Source organism: Nerophis lumbriciformis, linkage group LG07 (assembly GCF_033978685.3).
Source record: "Nerophis lumbriciformis linkage group LG07, RoL_Nlum_v2.1, whole genome shotgun sequence".
Classification (NCBI taxonomy): Eukaryota; Metazoa; Chordata; class Actinopteri; order Syngnathiformes; family Syngnathidae; genus Nerophis; species Nerophis lumbriciformis.
In genome coordinates, this window is record NC_084554.2 from 50,833,607 (window position 1) to 50,856,144 (window position 22,538).

Consider the following 22,538-nt stretch of genomic DNA (forward strand, 5'->3'; position numbering starts at 1 on the left):
CAGCAAACATGATTAGTGCTGCTGAGAACAAACGTTGAATCACTTTGAGGAATGTCATGTTGTTTCCAGCTCAAACACTTCGTAGGAAGCTCTTGCTTTCGGAGCATGACTGGATTATGAAGGCGTTGTTCTGCGTTCCGAGTCGTTCATGGGAATGTGTGTGTGAACACACACGCACACTCACACTCACACACACACACACACACACACACACACACACACACCCTTTATTCCTCTGTGAGCGTCTTCATGTTTACAAATGACTGACATTCTCAGTGGGACTTGAACGCAGCAATGCAAACACAGGTGCTCCTTCAACTTGCCACATGATGCTCATTCGTAACAAATATGATCATTAATAACAAATGATGATTATTAATAACAAATATGATCATTAATAACACATTATGATTATTAATAACAAATGATGATCGTTAATAACAAATATGATCATTAATAAGACATGATTATCAATAACAAAAGTGACTATTAATAACAAATTATGATTATTAATAACAAATATGATTACTAATAACAAATATGACTATTAATAACACATTATGGTTATCAATAACAAATATGATCATTCATAACAAATATGATTGCTAATAACAAATTATGATTATTAATAACAAATATGACTACTAATAACAAATGATGATTAATAATAAAAAAATATGATCATTAATAACAAATATGATCATTAATAAGACATGATTATCAATAAAAAAAGTGACTATTAATAACAAATTATGATTATTAATAACAAATATGATTACTAATAACAAATACTAATATTAATAACACATTATGGTTATCAATAACAAATATGATCATTCATAACAAATATGATTACTAATAACAAATATGACTACTAAAAACAAATGATGATAAAAAATAAAAAATATGAACATTAATAACAAATATGATTATTAATAACAAATGATGATCATTAATAACAAAAGTGAATATTAATAACAAATGATTATTAATAACAAATTTGACTACTAATAACAAATGATGATTAATAATAAAAAATATGATCATCAATAACAAATATGATTATTAATAACAAATGATGATCAATAACAAAAGTGACTATTAATAACAAATTATGATTATTAATAACAAATATGATTACTAATAACAAATATGACTATTAATAACACATCATGGTTATCAATAACAAATATGATCATTCATAACAAATATGATTACTAATAACAAATTATGATTATTAATAACAAATATGACTACCAATAATAAATGATGATTAATAATAAAAAATATGATCATTAATAACAACTATGATCATTAATAAGACATGATTATTAATAACAAAAGTGACTATTAACAACAAATTATGATTATTAATAACAAATATGATTACGAATAACAAATATGACTATTAATAACACATTATGGTTATCAATAACAAATATGATCATTCATAACAAATATGATTACTAATAACAAATTATGATTATTAATAACAAATATGACTACTAATAACAAATGATGATTAATAATAAAAAACATGATCATTAATAACAAATATGATTATTAATAACAAATGATGATCATTAATAACAAACATGTTTGTTAATAACAATGATGTTAATAATAACAAATATGATCATTAATAAGAAATTATTATCAATAACAAAAGTGAATATTTATAACAAATGATGATTATTAATAACAAATATGATTACTAATAACAAATGTGACTATCATTAACAAATTATGATTATTAATAACAAATATGACGACTAATAACAAATGATTAACAATAACAAATATGATTATTAATAACACATGATTATTAATAACAAATATAATTATTAATTACACATGATGATTATTAATAACAAATATGATTATTAATAACACATGATGATTATTGATAACAAATATGATCATTAATAACAAATATCATTATTAATTACAAAAAATTATTATTAATATAAAAAATAAAATTAGCAATAACAAATGATGATTATTAATAACAAATACGATTATTAATAGAACATTTTGATTATTAATAACAAATGATGATTTTTAATAACAAATGTGATTATTAATAGCAAATTACAATTATTAATAACAAATGATTATTAATTATAACAAATAGGATTATTATTAACATGATGATTATTAATAACACATGATTATTAATAACAAATATGCTTACTAATAACACATGATGATTATTAATAACAAATGATAATTATTAATAACACATGATGATTATTAATAGCAAATATGATTATTAATAAGAAATGATTATTATTAATAACAAATATGATCATTAATAACAAATTATGGTTATTAATAACAAATGATGATCATTAATAACAAATGATGATTATTAATAACACATGATGTTCATTAATAACAAATATGATCATTAATAAGACATGATTATCAATAACAAGAGTGACTATTATTAACAAATTATGATTATTAATAAAAAATTTGATTTCTAATACCAAATATGACTATTAATAACACATTATGGTTATCAATAACAAATATGATCATTCATAACAAACATGATTACTAATAACAAATTATGATTATTAATAACAAATATGACTACTAATAACAAATGATGATTAATAATAAAAAAAATATGATCATTAATAACAAATATGATTATTAATAACAAATGATGATCATTAATAACAAACATGTTTGTTAATAACAATGATGTTAATAATAACAAATATGATCATTAATAAGAAATTATTATCAATAACAAAAGTGAATATTTATAACAAATGATGATTATTAATAACAAATTTGATTACTAATAACAAATATGACTATTAATAACAAATTATGATTATTAATAACAAATATGACGACTAATAACAAATGATTAGCAATAACAAATATGATTATTAATAACACATGATTATTATTAACAAATATGATTATTAATTACACATGATGATTATTAATAACAAATATGATTATTAATAACACATGATGATTATTGATAACAAATATGATCATTAATAACAAATATCATTATTAATTACAAAAAATGATTATTAATATAAAAAATACGATTAGTAATAACAAATGATGATTATTAATAACAAATACGATTATTAATAGAAAATGTTGATTATTAATAACAAATGATGATTTTTTTTAATAACAAATATGATTATTAATAACAATCATGTTATTAATAACAAATATGATCATTAATAAGAAATTATTATCAATAACAAAAGTGAATATTAATGACAAATGATGATTATTAATAACAAATATGATTACTAATAACAAATATGACATTATTAACTAATTATGATTATTAATAACAAATATGACGACTAGTAACAAATGATTAACAATAACAAATATGATTATTAATAACACATGATTATTAATATCAAATATGATTATTAATAACACATGATTGGTAATAACAAATATGATTATTAATAACACATGATGATTATTAATAACAAATATGATCATTAATAACAAATATGATTATTAATTACAAAAAATGATTATTAATATAAAAAATACGATTAGCAATAACAAATGATGATCATTAATAACAAATACGATTATTAATAGAAAATGTTGATTATTAATAACAAATGATGATTTTTTTAATAACAAATATGATTATTAATAGTAAATTATTATCAATAACAAAAGTGAATATTAATGACAAATGATGATTATTAATAACAAATATGATTACTAATAACAAATATGACTATTAATAACAAATTATGATTATTAATAGCAAATATGACGACTAGTAACAAATGATTAACAATAAAAAATATGATTATTAATAACACATGATTATTAATATCAAATATGATTATTAATAACACATGATTGGTAATAACAAATATGATTATTAATAACACATGATGATTATTAATAACAAATATGATCATTAATAACAAATATGATTATTAATTACAAAAAATGATTATTAATATAAAAAATACAATTAGTAATAACAAATGATGATTGTTAACAACAAATACGATTATTAATAGAAAATGTTGATTATTAATAACAATTGATGATTTTTTAATAACAAATATGATTATTAATAGCAAATTACAATTATTAATAACAAATGATTATTAATTATAACAAATATGATTATTATTAACATGATGATTATTAATAACACATGATTATTAATAACAAATATGATTACTAATAACACATGATGATTATTAATAACAAATGATAATTATTAATAACACATGATGATTATTAATAGCAAATATGATTATTAATAAGAAATTATTATTATTAATAACAAATATGATCATTAATAACAAATTATGGTTATTAATAACAAATGATGATCATTAATAACAAATGATGATTATTAATAACACATGATGTTCATTAATAACAAATATGATCATTAATAAGACATGATTATCAATAACAAGAGTGACTATTATTAACAAATTATGATTATTAATAACAAATTTGATTTCTAATAACAAATATGACTATTAATAACACATTATGGTTATCAATAACAAATATGATCATTCATAACAAATATGATTACTAATAACAAATTATGATTATTAATAACAAATATGACTACTAATAACAAATGATGATTAATAATAAAAATATGATCATTAATAACAAATATGATAATTAATAACAAATGATGATCATCAATAACAAACATGTTTGTTAATAACAATGATGTTAATAATAACAAATATGATCATTAATAAGAAATTATTATCAATAACAAAAGTGAATATTTATAACAAATGATGATTATTAATAACAAATAAGATTACTAATAATAAATATGACTATTAACAAATTATGATTATTAATAACAAATATGACGACTAATAACAAATGATTAACAATAACAAATATGATTATTAATAACACATGATTATTAATAACAAATATGATTATTAATTACACATGATGATTATTAATAACAAATATGATTATTAATAACACATGATGATTATTGATAACAAATATGATCATTAATAACAAATATCATTATTAATTACAAAAAATGATTATTAATATAAAAAAATACGATTAGTAATAACAAATGATGATTATTAATAACAAATACGATTATTAATAGAAAATGTTGATTATTAATAACAAATGATGATTTTTTAATAACAAATATGATTATTAATAACAATGATGTTATTAATAACAAATATGATCATTAATAAGAAATTATTATCAATAACAACAGTGAATATTAATGACAAATGATGATTATTAATAACAAATATGATTACTAATAACAAATATGACATTATTAACTAATTATGATTATTAATAACAAATATGACGACTAGTAACAAATGATTAACAATAACAAATATGATTATTAATAACACATGATTATTAATATCAAATATGATTATTAATAACACATGATTGTTAATAACAAATATGATTATTAATAACACATGATGATTATTAGTAACAAATATGATCATTAATAACAAATATGATTATTAATTACAAAAAATGATTATTAATATAAAAAATACGATTAGCAATAACAAATGATGATCATTAATAACAAATACGATTATTAATAGAAAATGTTGATTATTAATAACAATTGATGATTTTTTAATAACAAATATGATTATTAATAGCAAATTACAATTATTAATAACAAATGATTATTAATTATAACAAATATGATTATTATTAACATGATGATTATTAATAACACATGATTATTAATAAAAAATATGATAACTAATAACACATGATTATTATTAATAACAAATGATAATTATTAATAACACATGATGATTATTAATAGCAAATATGATTATTAATAAGAAATGATTATTATTAATAACACATGATGATTAATAATAAAAAAATATGATTAATAATAACACATGATGATTATTAATAACAAATATGATTATTAATAACACATGATGATTAATAATAACAAATATGATTATTAATAACACATGATGATTATTAATAGCACATGATGATTATTAATAACAAATATGATCATCACATGTGATCGCTCAGACGACTGCTGGCAGCAACAAGGTCTCTCTTTGACGAGGTCGTCCCTCACCGACGCCTGCACAGATAAACAGGAAGTGTCTCGGCCTGCGGAACTCACGCCGCTTTCATGTCGCTCGTCAGCTGAGGCTTTTTTTTTTTTTTTTTTTAAATAAACAGACGAGAAGTTCCAGGGAAGACGGCGCATGTTCCTCGCCTTCTGAGAAAGGGAGTGTGGGGGGATGGGACAAGCTTTGCATACATTAGCTCTCTTTAAAAAGTGTGCCAAAGAGTTCAACGCCGCACAATAATGGCCTTCACTGCTTTCCATCTGCCCACAATGGACGCACGCTGTCACGCCGCCGCCATCTTGGCCCTTTACGACGCCTCGTTAAAGTCACGCCAAAAAAATACCTCACATATAAAATAAATTAGTTTTTTTTAGGCGGGGAAAACTTCACGTTTGTGTAACCCTTAAAGCAATTTAAAGGTTAGAGGGCGGAAGGTTGTCCACATAGTTTTGAACAAGTGTATCTTTAAAGGCACTTTTTTTGCAGTTATTCCAAATAGGAGATATTCATTTAGTATACACTTAACCTCTTTTGCCCATTTTGGGCCCCCATTGACTGCCATTGTAACAAACATTTTTCGTGGGGCCGAAGAGCTGACATGTTGGAATCATTTCAGCACAAATACTGAATGGATCCAAGTGTGTCCCTTCCAAATACACTTCTTAACCACTAGTTAAAGGGGAACATTATCACAATTTCAGACGGGTTAAAACCATTAAAAATCAGTTCCCAGTGGCTTATTATATTTTTCGAAGTTTTTTTCAAAATTTCACGCAATATCCCTAAAAAAAAGCTTCAAAGTGCCTGATTTTAACCACCTGTCCATTTCCCTGTGATGTCACATAGTGAAGCCAACACAAACAAACATGGCGGAAAGAACAGTTAAAGTTAAAGTACCAATGATTGTCACACACACACTAGGTGTGGCGAAATTACTCTCTGCATTTGACCCATCACCCTTGATCACCCCCTGGGAGGTGAGGGGAGCAGCGGGCTGCAGCGGTGGCCGCGCCCGGGAATCATTTTTGGTGATTTAACCCCCAATTCCAACCCTTGGTGCTGAGTGCCAAGCAGGGAGGTAATGGCTCCCATTTTTATAGTCTTTGGTATGACTCGGCCGGGGTTTGAACTCACGACCTACCGATCTCAGGGCGGACACTCTAACCACTAGGCCACTGAGCAGGTAACCACTAGGCCACTGAGCAGGTATAGCAAGCTATAGCGACATTAGCTCGGATTCAGACTCGGATTTCAGCGGCTTAAGCGATTCGACAGATTACGCATGTATTGAAACGGATGGTTGTAGTGTGGAGGCAGGTAGCGAAAACGAAATTGAAGAAGAAACTGAAGCTATTGAGCCATATCGGTTTGAACCGCATGCAAGCGAAACCGACGAAAACGACACGACAGCCAGCGACACGGTCGAATTTGGCGATCGCCTTCTAACCAACGATTGGTATGTGTTTGTTTGGCAATAAAGGAAACTAACAACTACGAACTAGGTTTACAGCATATGAAATACATTTGGCAACAACATGCACTTTGAGAGTGCAGACAGCCCAATTTTCATCAATTAATATATTCTGTAGACATACCCTCATGTCAGCAGGCCAGGGAAGCTAGGGTCGATATTCTTCTCTTGATCATCTTCGGGGCGGTGTGAGCCAAGACATCCAGGGGGTTTAGCTCGCTCGTCTGCAGGAACAAACTGCCGCCATTGCTTGCCGTGCTACCGAGGTCCTTTGTCCCTGAATTGCTCACACACTCCGGCAGATTCAATGGGGGTCTGGCGGCAAGATTTCTTTGACTTTATCGTTGGAAATGCATCTGCTTTGAGTGTCGCAGGATATCCACACATTCTTGCCATCTCTGTCGTAGCATAGCTTTCGTCGGTAAAGTGTGCGGAACAAACGTCCAATTTCTCGCCACTTTGGCATCTTTGGGCCACTGGTGCAACTTGAATCCGTCCCTGTTCGTGTTGTTACACCCTCCGACAACACACCGACCAGGCATGATGTCTCAAAGGTACGGAAAACAGTCGAAAAAAACGGAAAATAACAGAGCTGATTTGACTCGGTGTTTGAGAAAATGGCGGATTGCTTCCCGATGTGACGTCATCGCTCCGAGAGCGAATATTAGAAAGGCGTTTAATTCGCCAAAATTCACCCAATTAGAGTTCGGAAATCGGTTAAAAAAATATATGGTCTTTTTTCTGCAACATCAAGGTATATATTGACGCTTACATAGGTCTGGTGATAATGTTCCCCTTTAATGTGAAAGACAAAATATCCATCCATCCATGTATATATATATATTTATTTACAGTGTTTATCTGCTAACAAACGACTTAAATGCGCTAACACTGCACCACCGTGCCAAAACTTAATCTTAAATATTCCACTTTAAAAACTAATTTTGCATACTTTCTGTTTTTCCTATGATAAAAATTGTTCTTATTTTTATTTACAAAAAGAGCATAAAACATAACAAACAACACACTGTGTATAAAACTGTGTATGTATGGATAGGTCTGAGGCTGTTGAAAGTTTAAAAAAACACTATTGTTCTTTTTTGAAATGTGTTTATTTTATACATGCATCCATTTTCTACCGCTTGTCCTGTTCGGGCTGTGATGATAATGTAAATGAGGGATTTCTAATCACTGCTATGTTGGAATTCTTATTAATATTGATACTGTTGTTGATATTATTCATTTTTGTTTGACTACTTTTGGATTGTTTTGTGTCATGTTTGTGTGTCTTCTGATTGCTCTGTTGATTGCTATCCTGAATGTTGCTGGGCCGGGTTTGGTTTTGGAATTGGAATTGTATTATTATGGTATTGTTTTCTTGGATTGATTAAAATAACAATAAATAAATAATAATAAATACATACATATATATATATGTCATGTCTGTGTAATCATGTTTTGTTTTAGTCATGTCATGTTTTGTTTTGTTTAGTTTAGTTATTGGACTCTTTAGTTTCTGGCTTTTCACTCCCTTGTCTTGTTTCCATAGTTACCCATTAGTTTCACCTGTTCCACGTTTGGACTCATTGTGCACTCTTGTTTGTCACCATAGCAACCCATTAGTTTTCACCTGTCACGTCACGCACCTGTTTCACGTTTTGAGTCACGCACCTGTTTTCACTAATCATGTCACTAGTATTTAAGTTCATTGTTTTCAGTTTGTCGTTCTGGCGACATCCGGATTCATACCCCTGACTTTCTGATTCTCACTCTGTTTACCTCTGCGCACTTCATGCCATGTCAAGTAAGTTTTTTCTATTCATGCCACAGTTAGCGACTTTTGTTCATGTACATAGTTTTTTGCCCACATGCAAGTCTTTTTGTTTCGTTAGTCAAGTTTGTACTTCCGCCTTGAGCGCGCTTTTTGTTCCTTTGTTAGTGTAAAATAAATAATGTCTTCACCTTCACGCCATGTCTGGTCCAAATGTTCATTTGCACCACGTGAGAACAAACCACGCCATAGTACAAGTCCTGACAATATATATATATATATATATATATATATATATATATATATATATATATATATATATATATATATATATATATATATATATTCCACTTTAAAACTAATTTTGGGAAAATATTGCATATTTTCAATCAATCAATCAAATTTTATTTATATAGGCCTAAATCACAAGTGTCTCAAAGGGCTGCATTTTCTGTTTTTCCTATTACAAAATGTTTATTTATTTGTTTTTGTTTTTTTACAAAAAGAGCATAAAGCATAAAAAACACAAATATACTAAAACTGTGTATATATGGATAGGTCTGAAGCTGTTGAAAGATTCAAAAACATTCGTATGTGACTTACTTTTTTGAGCGCGTCTGTTTTTCGGCGCAGAAGTATAGTGTGAGTTTTTGGAAAAAAATCGTCATCGTTCCAAAAATAATAATAATGGAATAAGCGGTAGAAAATGGATGGATGGATGGATGCATCAAAATCAGTGTTGTTGTGAATGATTGATCTTTTAAAGCAGGGGTGTCAAACTAATTTACATTGAGGGCCACATCACAGTGATGACTGCTTTCAGAAGGCCGCATTTTAAAAATAAATGTACATTATGCATGCGTGTAATGTTTTTGCTGCTGCTGTTATTGTTATTGTTGTTTGGAAACATTTTTTTTTTACTTGCATACAATTGTTTTATACTTGCAAATATTTTTTTATTTGTGTAAAAAATGTTTAATCCTTGCAAATTGTTTCTTCACTTTCAGAGAATTGGTTTTTTTTTACTTGCGGATAATGTTTTTTTTGTACTTGTAGAAATTTTTATTTTTTATTGCAAATCCTTCTTTTACTTTTTTTTTCAAATTTGAGAATCATGTTTTTTACTTGCAAAAAGTTGTATTATACAAAACAATTTCTTAGAAAATTGTTTTTATACTTGCAAATCGTTTTTTACTTGCATAAGGTTTTTTTACTTGTTTTTTACATATAGAATTTTTTTTTTTTACTTGCGAATCGTTTTTTTACTTGTAGAAAATGTTTTTTTTTTACTTGGGAATCGTTTTTTTACTTGCAGGAAATTGTTTTATACTTGCAAATCATTTTTTATTTGCGTAAAATTGTTTTAATACTTGCAAATTGTTTCTTCACTTTCAGAGAATAGTTTTTTTACTTGCGGAATATTGTTTTTTTTGTACTTGTGGAATTTTTTTTTTTAATTGCAAATCTTTCGAGCGACTTGTTTTTTTTAAAACTTGGGAATCATGTTTTTTTACTTGCAAAAAGTAGTTTTATACTTGCAAATAATTTTTTATTCGTGGAAAATTGTTTAAATACTTGCAAATCGTTTTTTACTCGCAGAATTGTTTTACTTGTGAATCGTTTTTAAGTACAGATTTTTTTTTCAACTTGTGAATTGTTTTTTTACGTGACGAAAATTGTTTTACATTTCCAAATCATTTTTTATTTGTGTAAAATTGTTTTAATACTTGCAAATTGTTTCTTCACTTTCAGATAATTGTTTTTTTTAACTTGCGGATAATGGTTTTTTTTGTACTTATTTTTTATCGCAAATCCTTCTTTTAAATGATAATGATAAATGGGTTGTACTTGTATAGCGCTTTTCTACCTTCAAGGCACTCAAAGCGCTTTGACACTACTTCCACATTTACCCATTCACACACACATTCACACACTGATGGAGGGAGCTGCCATGCAAGGCGCTAACCAGCACCCATCAGGAGCAAGGGTGAAGTGTCTTGCTCAGGACACAACGGACATGACGAGGTTGGTACTAGGTGGGGATTGAACCAGGGACCCTCGGGTTGCGCACGGCCACTCTTCCACTGCACCACGCCGTCCCTCTTTTACAATTTTTTTTTTTTTATTGTGTTTTGTACTTGCAAAAAGTTGTTTTATACAAAACATTTTTTGGGAAAATAGTTTTTATACTTGCAAATCGTTTTTAACTTGCATACGTTTTTTTTGTACTTACCAATCGTTTTTTTACCTGCAGAATTTTATTTTTTTAACTTGCGACTCGTTTATTTACTTGTGGAAAATGTTTTTTTATTACTTGAGAATCATTTTTTTACTTGCAGAACATTGTTTTATACTTGCAAAATGTTTATTTGCGTAAAATTGTTTTAATATTTGCAAATTGTTTTTTTTACTTTCAGAAAATTTTTTTTTTTTTACTTGCTTTTTTACTTTTTTTTTTTTTTACTTGTGGATTTTTTTTTTAAATTGCGAATCTTTCAACAGACTTGTTTTTTAAACTTGGCAAAAACTAGCTTTATACTCGCAAATCATTTTTTATTCGCGGAATTTTTTTTAAATACTTGCAAATCGTTTTTTACTTGCATAAGTTTTAAATTGTGTTTTGTACTTGCAAAAAGTTGTTTTATACAAAACAATTTTTGGGAAAATTGTTTTTATACTTGCAAATCGTTTTTAACTTGCATACGTTTTTTTGTACTTACCAATCGTTTTTTGTAGTTGCAGAATTTTATTTTTTTAACTTGTGACTCGTTTTTTTTTTACCTGTGGAAAATGTGTTTTTTTTAAAACTTGAGAATCGTTTTTTTACTTGCAGAACATTTTGCAAATTGTTTTTTTTACTTTCAGAATTATTTATTTTTTTACTTGCTTTTTTACTTGTTTTTTTTTTTTAACTTGTGGATTTTTTTTTTAAATTGCGAATCTTTCGAGAGACTTGTTTTTTTTAAACTTGGCAAAAACTAACTTTATACTCGCAAATCATTTTTTATTCGCGGACATTTTTTAATTACTTGCAAATCGTTTTTTACTTGCATAAGTTTTTTTTTTTACTTACCAATCGGTTTTTTTTACTTGTTTTTTTTTACAAACAGAAATATTTTTTTTTTACTTGCAAATTGTTTTTTTTACTTGTGGAAAATGTTGTTGTTTTTTACTTGGGAATCATATTTTTTACTTGCAAAAACTAGCTTTGTACTCGCAAATCATTTTTTATTCGCGGAAAATTGTTTAAATACTTTTTTTTACTTGTGAATTGTTTTTAAGTACAGATTTTTTATTTCAACTTGTGAATCGTTTTTTTACGTGCAGAAAATTGTTTTACATTTCCAAATCATTTTTTATTTGTGTAAAATTGTTTTAATACTCGCAAATTGTTTCTTCACTTTCAGATAATTGTTTTTTTTAACTTGCGAAAAACGGTTTTTTTGTGTACTTATTTCTTATCGTAAATCCTTCTTTTACTTTTTTTATTTTTTTTTTATTGTGTTTTGTACTTGCAAAAAGTTGTTTTATACAAAACAATTTTTGGGAAATTTGTTTTTATACTTGCAAATCGTTTTTAACTTGCATAAGTTTTTTTTGTACTTACCAATCGTTTTTTTACCTGCAGAATTGTATTTTTTTAACTTGCGAATCGTTTTTTTTACTTGTGGAAAATGTTTTTTTTGTACTTGAGAATCGTTTTTTTACTTGCAGAACATTGTTTTATACTTGCAAAATGTTTGTATTTGCGTAAAATTGTTTCAATATTTGCAAATAGTTTTTTTTACTTGCAGAAAATGTTTTATTTTTTACTTGCTTTTTTACTTGTTTTTTTTTTATTTGTGGATTTTTTTTTAAAATTGCGAATCTTTCAACAGACTTGTTTTTTTTTAAACTTGGCAAAAACTAGCTTTATACTCGCAAATCATTTTTTATTAGCGGAATTTTTTTTAAATACTTGCAAATCGTTTTTTACTTGCATAAGTTTGTTTTTTTTACTTACCAATCGGTTTTTTTACTTGTTTTTTTTACATACAGAATTTTTTTTTTTTTTTACTTGCGAATTGTTTTTTTTACTTGTGGAAAATGTGGGTTTTTTTTACTTGAGAATCATTTTTTTACTTGCAGAACATTGTTTTATACTTGCAAAATGTTTGTATTTGCGTAAAATTGTTTTAATATTTGCAAATGTTTTTTTTTACTTTCAGAATTTTTTTTTTTTTACTTGCTTTTTTACTTTTTTTTTTTTTTTACTTGTGGATTTTTTTTAAAAATTGCGAATCTTTCAAGAGACTTGTTTTTTTTAAACTTGGCAAAAACTAGCTTTATACTCGCAAATACTTTTTTTTAAATACTTGCAAATCGTTTTTTACTTGCATACGTTTTTTTTTTTACTTACCAATCGGTTTTTTTTACTTGGTTTTTTTTTACAAACAGAAATATTTTTTTTTTACTTGCAAATTGTTTTTTTTACTTGTGGAAAATGTTTTTTTTTTACTTGGGAATCATGTTTTTTACTTGCAAAAACTAGCTTTGTACTCGCAAATCATTTTTTTTGTACTTATAGTTTTTTTTATAGTTTTTTTTACTTGCAGAAATTTTTTTTTTTTTTACTTGCTTTTTTACTTGTTTTTTTTTTACTTTTGGATTTTTTTTTTTTAATTGCAAATCTTTCGAGAGACTTGTTTTTTTTAAACTTGGGAATCATGTTTTTTACTTGCAAAAACTAGTTTTATACTCGCAAATCATTTTTTATTCGCGGAATTTTTTTTAAATACTTGCAAATCGTTTTTTACTTGCATAAGTTTTTTTTTAAATTACCAATCGGTTTTTTTGCTTGTTTTTTTTACATACAGATTTTTTTTTTATTTTTTTTTTTTACTTGCGAATAGTTTTTTTTACTTGTGGAAAATGTTGTTTTTTTTACTTGGGAATCATGTTTTTTACTTGCAAAAACTAGCTTTGTACTCGCAAATCATTTTTTATTCGCGGAAAATTGTTTAAATACTTGCAAATCGTTTTTTTTACGTACCGATTAATTATTTTTAAACTTGTGAATCTGTTTTTTTTTTACGTGCAGAATTTTTTTTTCTTTTTTTTCTTGCGAATCGTCCGTCCATTTTTTTTTAAAGTTTGTAGCTCACCTTGTTTTGGCCGAAATAGTTGCGTGACAAAATGACGCAGCCGATTGTAGTCGACGTAGTCACGTGGGAGGAGCACGATGACGTCATAGGAGGGGGAGGAGGTGGAGGAGGAGGAAGCACAATGGCCGCCGCCTCCTGCGTGTGTCACGGCCTGCGTCACGACACACGCCGGGAGGAGTTTTCCACTGACGCCAGAAAAGCTCGAGTGTTTCTCCGCCGAGCTCAGACGAGCAGACTCTCCGTCGCCGCCAGCAGGCGCACGAAATCGGCCACGAACCGCGCGGGGATCCTTTCATCTTTCCTCCCCTCGTCTCGTCCCGTGGATGAACGCCATCACGTTCTCGTCCCGTGGATGAACGCCATCACGTCTCATGCTGCCCGGACTGCGCCGCTGGTGAGGAAGATGTTTTTTTTTGTTTTTTTTTTATCACCTTTTACTTTCTTTTGTGTTTCAAAGTCGCTCCTTATTTGACGCGTCGATCGGCGTATCGATCCATTGGCGTCGATGTGGTGGCCGATACCACCTTTCTGTCAAGTTTGCCTGCTTGTTTGTTATCGGCCTCGATTTGCTTTGGAGTGTGTGAGCGCCGCCAGCTGACATGTCAGACACCATTGTTTCTGACATGAACTCCCATCTTATTGACGATAACTTGGACCATTGTTGGGCTGTTGCTGGCAATATCGATGATCGTATCGGCAATATTGCCAATAATGGCGACTTGAAAGCGTCTCCAGGGCGACCTCCGCCGGTTGTTTGGAGTAAAGATGTGTTGGAGTGCAATGAGGAGAAGGATCCTTTGTTTAGCTTTGTCTTCTTAGCATGTTTATATTCCTCTCTTGCCACAAATGGACTATTTCTCCTCACATCCTGCTGTTTATATCTGACAAACACTCAATGCCCACTTCCTGTTGTCCTAAAATGGGGGGTCAGCAACCCGCGGCTCCAGAGCTGCATGTGGCTCTTTAGCGCCGCCCTTGTGGCTCCTTTGAGCTTTTTCAAATATGTATGAAAATGGAAAAGAAAGTCTTTATTCCAGCAGACATTGTACAGTAAGTGGTTGTTTTATGATGTTTGTACATCTTGTTTAGCAACACTGTTACATGATGCTTAGTGTTTGATGTAAGCTGCATCTGTTTAGCACACAGCTAAAACTTGTAGGTCATCCTCCTTATATTCAGGTTCAAAAATAGAAGTTTTTGGATCATTTGTACCAATGTAGTCTTTGTTGTCTCTCATCAAGTCTGACATGATTAGTAGTCTTGTTGTTGTTGAAGGAAATAGTGAACGTTAATTAACACGTATGCTTAAAATGTTGTTTTTTTTTAAACTCCTTTTTAAGAAATATTTTGTGAAGATTATGATGGAAAGGGGAAGATATAAACATCCCAGTGAGAGCAGACATTGTACAGTAAGTGGTTGTTTTATGATGTTTGTACATCTTGTTTTAGCACTTAGCAACACTGCTACATGATGCTTAGTGTTTGACGAAAGCTGCATCTGTTTAGCACACAGCTTCGAAAACTTGTAGGTCATCCTCCTTATACTCAGGCTCAAAAATATAAGTTTCTGGATGATCATTTGTCCCAAAGTAGTCTTTATTGTCTGCCACGATTAGTAGTCTTGTTGTTGTTGTTGAAGGAAATAGTGAACGTTGATTAACACGAATGCTTAAAATGATTTAAAAAAACACTTTTTAAGAAATATTTTGTGAGGGTTTTGATAAATAGTTCATAGAAAGGGGAAGATATAAACATCCCATCAGTCTTTATCTCAGTGAGAGCAGACGTTGTACAGTAAGTGGTTGTTTTATCATGTTTGTACATCTTGTTTTAGCACTTAGCCACACTGCTACATGATGCTTAGTGTTTGACTGAAGCTGCATCTGTTAAGCACACGGCTTCGTAAACTTGTAGGTCATCCTCCTTATACTCGGGCTCAAAAATAGAAGTTTCTGCATCATCATTTGTCCCAAAGTAGTCTTTGTTGTCTTTCAAGTCTGCCATGATTAGTAGTCTTGTTGTTGTTGAAAGAAATAGTGAACGTTGGTTAACACGATTGCGTAAAATTCTTTTTTTTAAGAAATATTTTGTGAGGGTTATGATGAATAGTTCACGAAAAGGGGAAGATATAAACATCCCATCAGTCTTTATCCCAGTGAGAGCAGACATTGTACAGTAAGTGGTTGTTTTATCATGTTTGTACATCTTGTTTTAGCACTTAGCAACACTGCTACATGATGCTTAGTGTTTGACGGAAGCTGCATCTGTTTAGCACACAGCTTCTAAAACTTGTAGGTCATCCTCCTTATACTCAGGCTCAAAAATATAAGTTTCTGGATCATCATTTGTCCCAAAGTAGTCTTTATTGTCTGCCACGATTAGTAGTCTTGTTGTTGTTGAAGGAAATAGTGAACGTTGATTAACACGAATGCTTAAAATGATAAAAAAAAACACTTTTTAAGAAATATTTTGTGAGGGTTATGATAAATAGTTCATAGAAAGGGGAAGATATAAACATCCCATCAGTCTTTATCTCAGTGAGAGCAGACGTTGTACAGTAAGTGGTTGTTTTATCATGTTTGTACATCTTGTTTTAGCACTTAGCAACACTGCTACATGATGCTTAGTGTTTGACTGAAGCTGCATCTGTTTAGCACACAGCTTCGAAAACTTGTAGCTCATCCTCCTTATACTCGGGCTCAAAAATAGAAGTTTCTGCATCATCATTTGCCCCAAAGTAGTCTTTGTTGTCTTTCAAGTCTGCCATGATTAGTAGTCTTGTTGTTGTTGAAAGAAATAGTGAACGTTGGTTAACACGAATGCTTAAAACATTTTTTTTTTTAAAAACACTTCTTAAGAAATATTTTGTGAGGGTTATGATGAATAGTTCACGAAAAGGGGAATATATAAATATCCCACCAGTCGTTATCCCAGTGAGAGCAGACATTGCACAGTATGTGGTTGTTTTATGATGTTTGTACATCTTGTTTTAGCACTTAGCAACACTGCTACATGATGCTTAGTGTTTGACGAAAGCTGCATCTGTTTAGCACACAGCTTCTAAAACTTGTAGGTCACCCTCCTTATACTCAGGCTCAAAAATAGAAGTTTCTGGATCATCATTTGTCCCAAAGTAGTCTTTGTTGTCTCTCATCAAGTCTGACATGATTAGGAGTCTTGTTGTTGTTGAAGGAAATAGTGAACGTTAATTAACACGTATGCTTAAAATGATTATTTTTTTTAAACTCCTTTTTAAGAAATATTTTGTGAAGATTATGATGGAAAGGGGAAGATATAAACATCCCATCAGTCTTTATCCCAGTGAGAGCAGACATTGTACAGTAAGTGGTTGTTTTATGATGTTTGTACATCTTGTTTTAGCACTTAGCAACACTGCTACATGATGCTTAGTGTTTGACGAAAGCTGCATCTGTTTAGCACACAGCTTCGAAAACTTGTAGGTCATCCTCCTTATACTCAAGCTCAAAAATATAAGTTTCTGGATCATCATTTGTCCCAAAGTAGTCTTTATTGTCTGCCATGATTAGTAGTCGTGTTGTTGTTGAAGGAAATAGTGAAAGTTGATTAACATGAATGCTTAAAATGATAAAAAAAAACACTTTTTAAGAAATATTTTGTGAGGGTTATGATAAATAGTTCATGGAAAGGGGAAGATATAAACATCCCATCAGTCTTTATCTCAGTGAGAGCAGACGTTGTACAGTAAGTGGTTGTTTTATCATGTTTGTACATCTTGTTTTAGCACTTAGCAACACTGCTACATGATGCTTAGTGTTTGACTGAAGCTGCATCTGTTTAGCACACAGCTTCGAAAACTTGTAGGTCATCCTCCTTATACTCGGGCTCAAAAATAGAAGTTTTTGCATCATCATTTGTCCCAAAGTAGTCTTTGTTGTCTTTCAAGTCTGCCATGATTAGTAGTCTTGTTGTTGTTGAAAGAAATAGTGAACGTTGGTTAACACGAATGCTTAAAATGATTTTTTTTTTTTTTAAACACTTTTTAAGAAATATTTTGTGAGGGTTAGTTATGATGAATAGTTCACGAAAAGGGGAATATATAAACATCCCACCAGTCGTTATCCCAGTGAGAGCAGACATTGTACAGTACGTGGTTGTTTTATGATGTTTGTACATCTTGTTTTAGCACTTAGCAACACTGCTACATGATGCTTAGTGTTTGACTGAAGCTGCATCTGTTTAGCACACAGCTTCGAAAACTTGTAGGTCATCCTCCTTATACTCGGGCTCAAAAATAGAAGTTTTTGCATCATCATTTGTCCCAAAGTAGTCTTTGTTGTCTTTCAAGTCTGCCATGATTAGTAGTCTTGTTGTTGTTGAAAGAAATAGTGAACGTTGGTTAACACGAATGCTTAAAATGATTTTTTTTTTTAAAAACACTTTTTAAGAAATATTTTGTGAGGGTTAGTTATGATGAATAGTTCACGAAAAGGGGAATATATAAACATCCCATCAGTCTTTATCCCAGTGAGAGCAGACGTTGTACAGTAAGTGGTTGTTTTATGATGTTTGTACTTCTTGTTTTAGCACTTAGCAACACTGCTACATGATGCTTAGTGTTTGACGAAAGCTGCATCTGTTTAGCACACAGCTTCGAAAACTTGTAGGTCATCCTCCTTATATTCGGGTTCGAAAATAGAAGTTTTTAGATCATCATTTGTCCCAAAGTAGTCTTTGTTGTCTTTCAAGTCTGCAATGATTAGTAGTCTTGTTGTTGTTGAAAGAAATAGTGAACGTTGGTTAACACGATTGCGTAAAATTCTTTTTTTTAAGAAATATTTTGTGAGGGTTATGATGAATAGTTCACGAAAAGGGGAAGATATAAACATCCCATCAGTCTTTATCTCAGTGCGAGCAGACGTCGTACAGTAAGTGGTTGTTTTATGATGTTTGTGCATCTTGTTTAGCACTTAGCAACACTGCTACATGATGCTTATTGTTTGACTGAAGCTGCATCTGTTTAGCACACAGCTTCGAAAACTTGTAGGTCATCCTCCTTATACTCGGGCTCAAAAATAGAAGTTTCTGCATCATCATTTGTCCCAAAGTGGTCTTTGTTGTCTTTTATCTAGTCTGACATTATGTGTTGGCGTGCAATGAGGAGAAGGATCCTTTGTTTAGCTTCTATTTGTCTTTTTAGCATGTTTATATTTTTCTCCTTTTCATATGGTTTGTGTAGGAGGACAAACATGACACAAACCTCCCTAACCGTTAGAAATCCCACTGTTTATATTTGGCGAGCACTGTTTTCTCCTACTAGTTTCGGCGGTCCTCGAACGCACCGCAGTTTGTTTACATGTGCAACTTTCTCTGATGCTGCCACAGAACGTCGTGTTTCATGTCACTTTTTCCTTGTCTCATTTCGTCCACCAAACTTTTTATGCTGTGCCTGAATGCACAAAGGTGTGCTTTGTTGATGTTATTGACTTGTTGGAGTTCTAATCAAGCTATTTATGCTAACTGTGTGTACATATTGCATCATTAGGCCTCGTTTGTGGGTATATTTGAGCTAATTTAATTTCCTTGACTTCTGTGTATTTAGTTCATATTTGCATGTCTCATGACACATTATCGGTCCGTAATATTGGCTGCATTTCTGATAGTTGTTCGTGCGCCATGTTGTTCCAGACCACAGCAAATTTTATCCATCTTGCAAAGATTGTAATACATCCATTAGAGGAAGATGTTTCCTTTAACTTGGACACACACATCTATATCTTTTGGCCATTCTAAGATGGTCATTTCCAGGAGTGTTCTCACCCTCTGAGAAGTTTTACTAATGTTTTCCAGTGTTGTAAAAATGTGTCGAATAAATATTACATTTCAACATTTTTGGCATTGAAGATTTGCGTCAGCCTGCGACACATAGTCATTTTGATAGTAGGCTAATATAGACACTTACATCAAGTGTTGCCTTCATTATAACAGTTATATGAGACTTTTAAAGTCATTTTGATAGTAGGCTAATATAGCTAATATACACACTTACATTATGTATTGTCTTCAATATAACACTTTTATATAAGACTTGTAAAGTCATTTTGATAGTAGGCTAATATAGCTAATACAAACACATCATGTGTTGCCTTCATTATAAGACTTTTAAAGTCATTTTGATAGTAGGCTAATATAGACACTTACTTCATGTGCTGTCTTCATTATAACACTTATATAAAACTTTTAAAAGTCATTTTGATAGTAGGCTAATACAGCTAATATAGACACTTGCATCATGTGTTGCCTTCATTATAACACTTATGTAAGACTTTTAAGGTAATTTTGATAGTAGGCTAATATAGCTAATATAGACACTTACATCATGTGCTGTCTTCATTATAACACTTATATAAGACTTTTAAAGTCATTTTGATAGTAGGCTAATATAGCTAATATAGACACATCATGTGTTGCCTTCATTATAAGACTTTTAAAGTCATTTTGATAGTAGGCTAATATAGCTAATATAGACACATCATGTGTTGCCTTCATTATAAGACTTTTAAAGTCATTTTGATAGTAGGCTAATATAGCTAATATAGACACTTACATCACATGTTGTCTTCATTATAACACTTATATAAGACTTTTAAAGTCATTTTGATAGTAGGCTAATATAGAAACTTACATCATGTGCTGTCTTCATTATAACACTTTTAAAGTAATTTTGATAGTAGGCTAATATGGCTAATAGACACATGTGTTGTCTTCATTATAATACATTAGACTTTTTAAGTCATTTTGATAGTAGGCTAGTACAGCTAATATAGACACTTACATCATGTGTTGTCTTCATTATAACACTTATGTAAGACTTTTAAGGTAATTTTGATAGTAGGCTAATATAGACACTTACATCATGTGCTGTCTTCATTATAACACTTATATAAGACTTTTAAAGTCATTTTGATAGTAGGCTAATATAGCTAATATAGACACATCATGTGTTGCCTTCATTATAAGACTTTTAAAGTCATTTTGATAGTAGGCTAATATAGACAATATAGACACTTACATCACATGTTGTCTTCATTATAACACTTATATAAGACTTTTAAAGTCATTTTGATAGTAGGCTAATATAGAAACTTACATCATGTGCTGTCTTCATTATAACACTTTTAAAGTCATTTTGATAGTAGGCTAATATAGAAACTTACATCATGTGCTGTCTTCATTATAACACTTTTTAAGTCATTTTGATAGTAGGCTAATATAGACACTTGCATCATGTGTTGCCTTCATTATAAGACTTTTAAAGTCATTTTGATAGTAGGCTAATATAGACACTTACATCACATGTTGTCTTCATTATAACACTTATATAAGACTTTTAAAGTCATTTTGATAGTAGGCTAATATATCTTACATAAGATTATATAATATAGCTTATATAGGACTTTTAAGCTAATTTTGATAGTAGGCTAATATAGACACATCATGTGCTGTCTTCATTATAACACTTTTAAAGTCATTTTGATAGTAGGCTAATATAGCTAATAGACACATGTGTTGTCTTCATTATAACACTTTTTAAGTCATTTTGATAGTAGGCTAATATAGCTAATATAGACACTTACATCATGTGCTGTCTTCATTATAACACTTATATAAGACAAAGTAATTTTGATAGTAGGCTAATATAGACACTTACATCATGTGCTGTCTTCATTATAACACTTATATAAGACAAAGTAATTTTGATAGTAGGCTAATACAGACACTTACATCATGTGTTGCCTTCATTATAAGGCTTTTATGTTTCTGCCGCTCCAGACAGATTTTTTGTGTGGTATTTTTGGTCCAATATGGCTCTTTCAACATTTTGGTTTGCCGACCCCTGTCCTAAAGGCAGCAGCTTCCATTCGACCTTCAACCCCCCCCTCCTCCTCCTCCTCCAAACTTCCAAGGGCGCCCCAGATTAATGGCGGCGTGTGCGATTTGCACGTGCACACAGTCAGGTGTGCGGCTTTGGCGCGCCAAGTGTCAAGACTTTC

At 30.0% G+C, this 22,538-nt stretch overlaps 1 protein-coding gene across 1 annotated transcript in view; it reads left to right on the forward strand.

Annotated features, from left to right (window-relative positions):
• Nucleotides 1–14,505: 14,505 nt before the first annotated feature.
• Nucleotides 14,506–22,538, forward strand: part of csrnp1b (cysteine-serine-rich nuclear protein 1b) — a 42,487-nt gene continuing 34,454 nt past the window's right edge. The window contains exon 1 of the mRNA XM_061964693.1: nucleotides 14,506–14,899. Coding sequence (XP_061820677.1) covers nucleotides 14,537–14,899 — 363 coding nt within the window. The 5' untranslated portion in view covers nucleotides 14,506–14,536. The remainder of the gene's footprint in view (nucleotides 14,900–22,538) is intronic.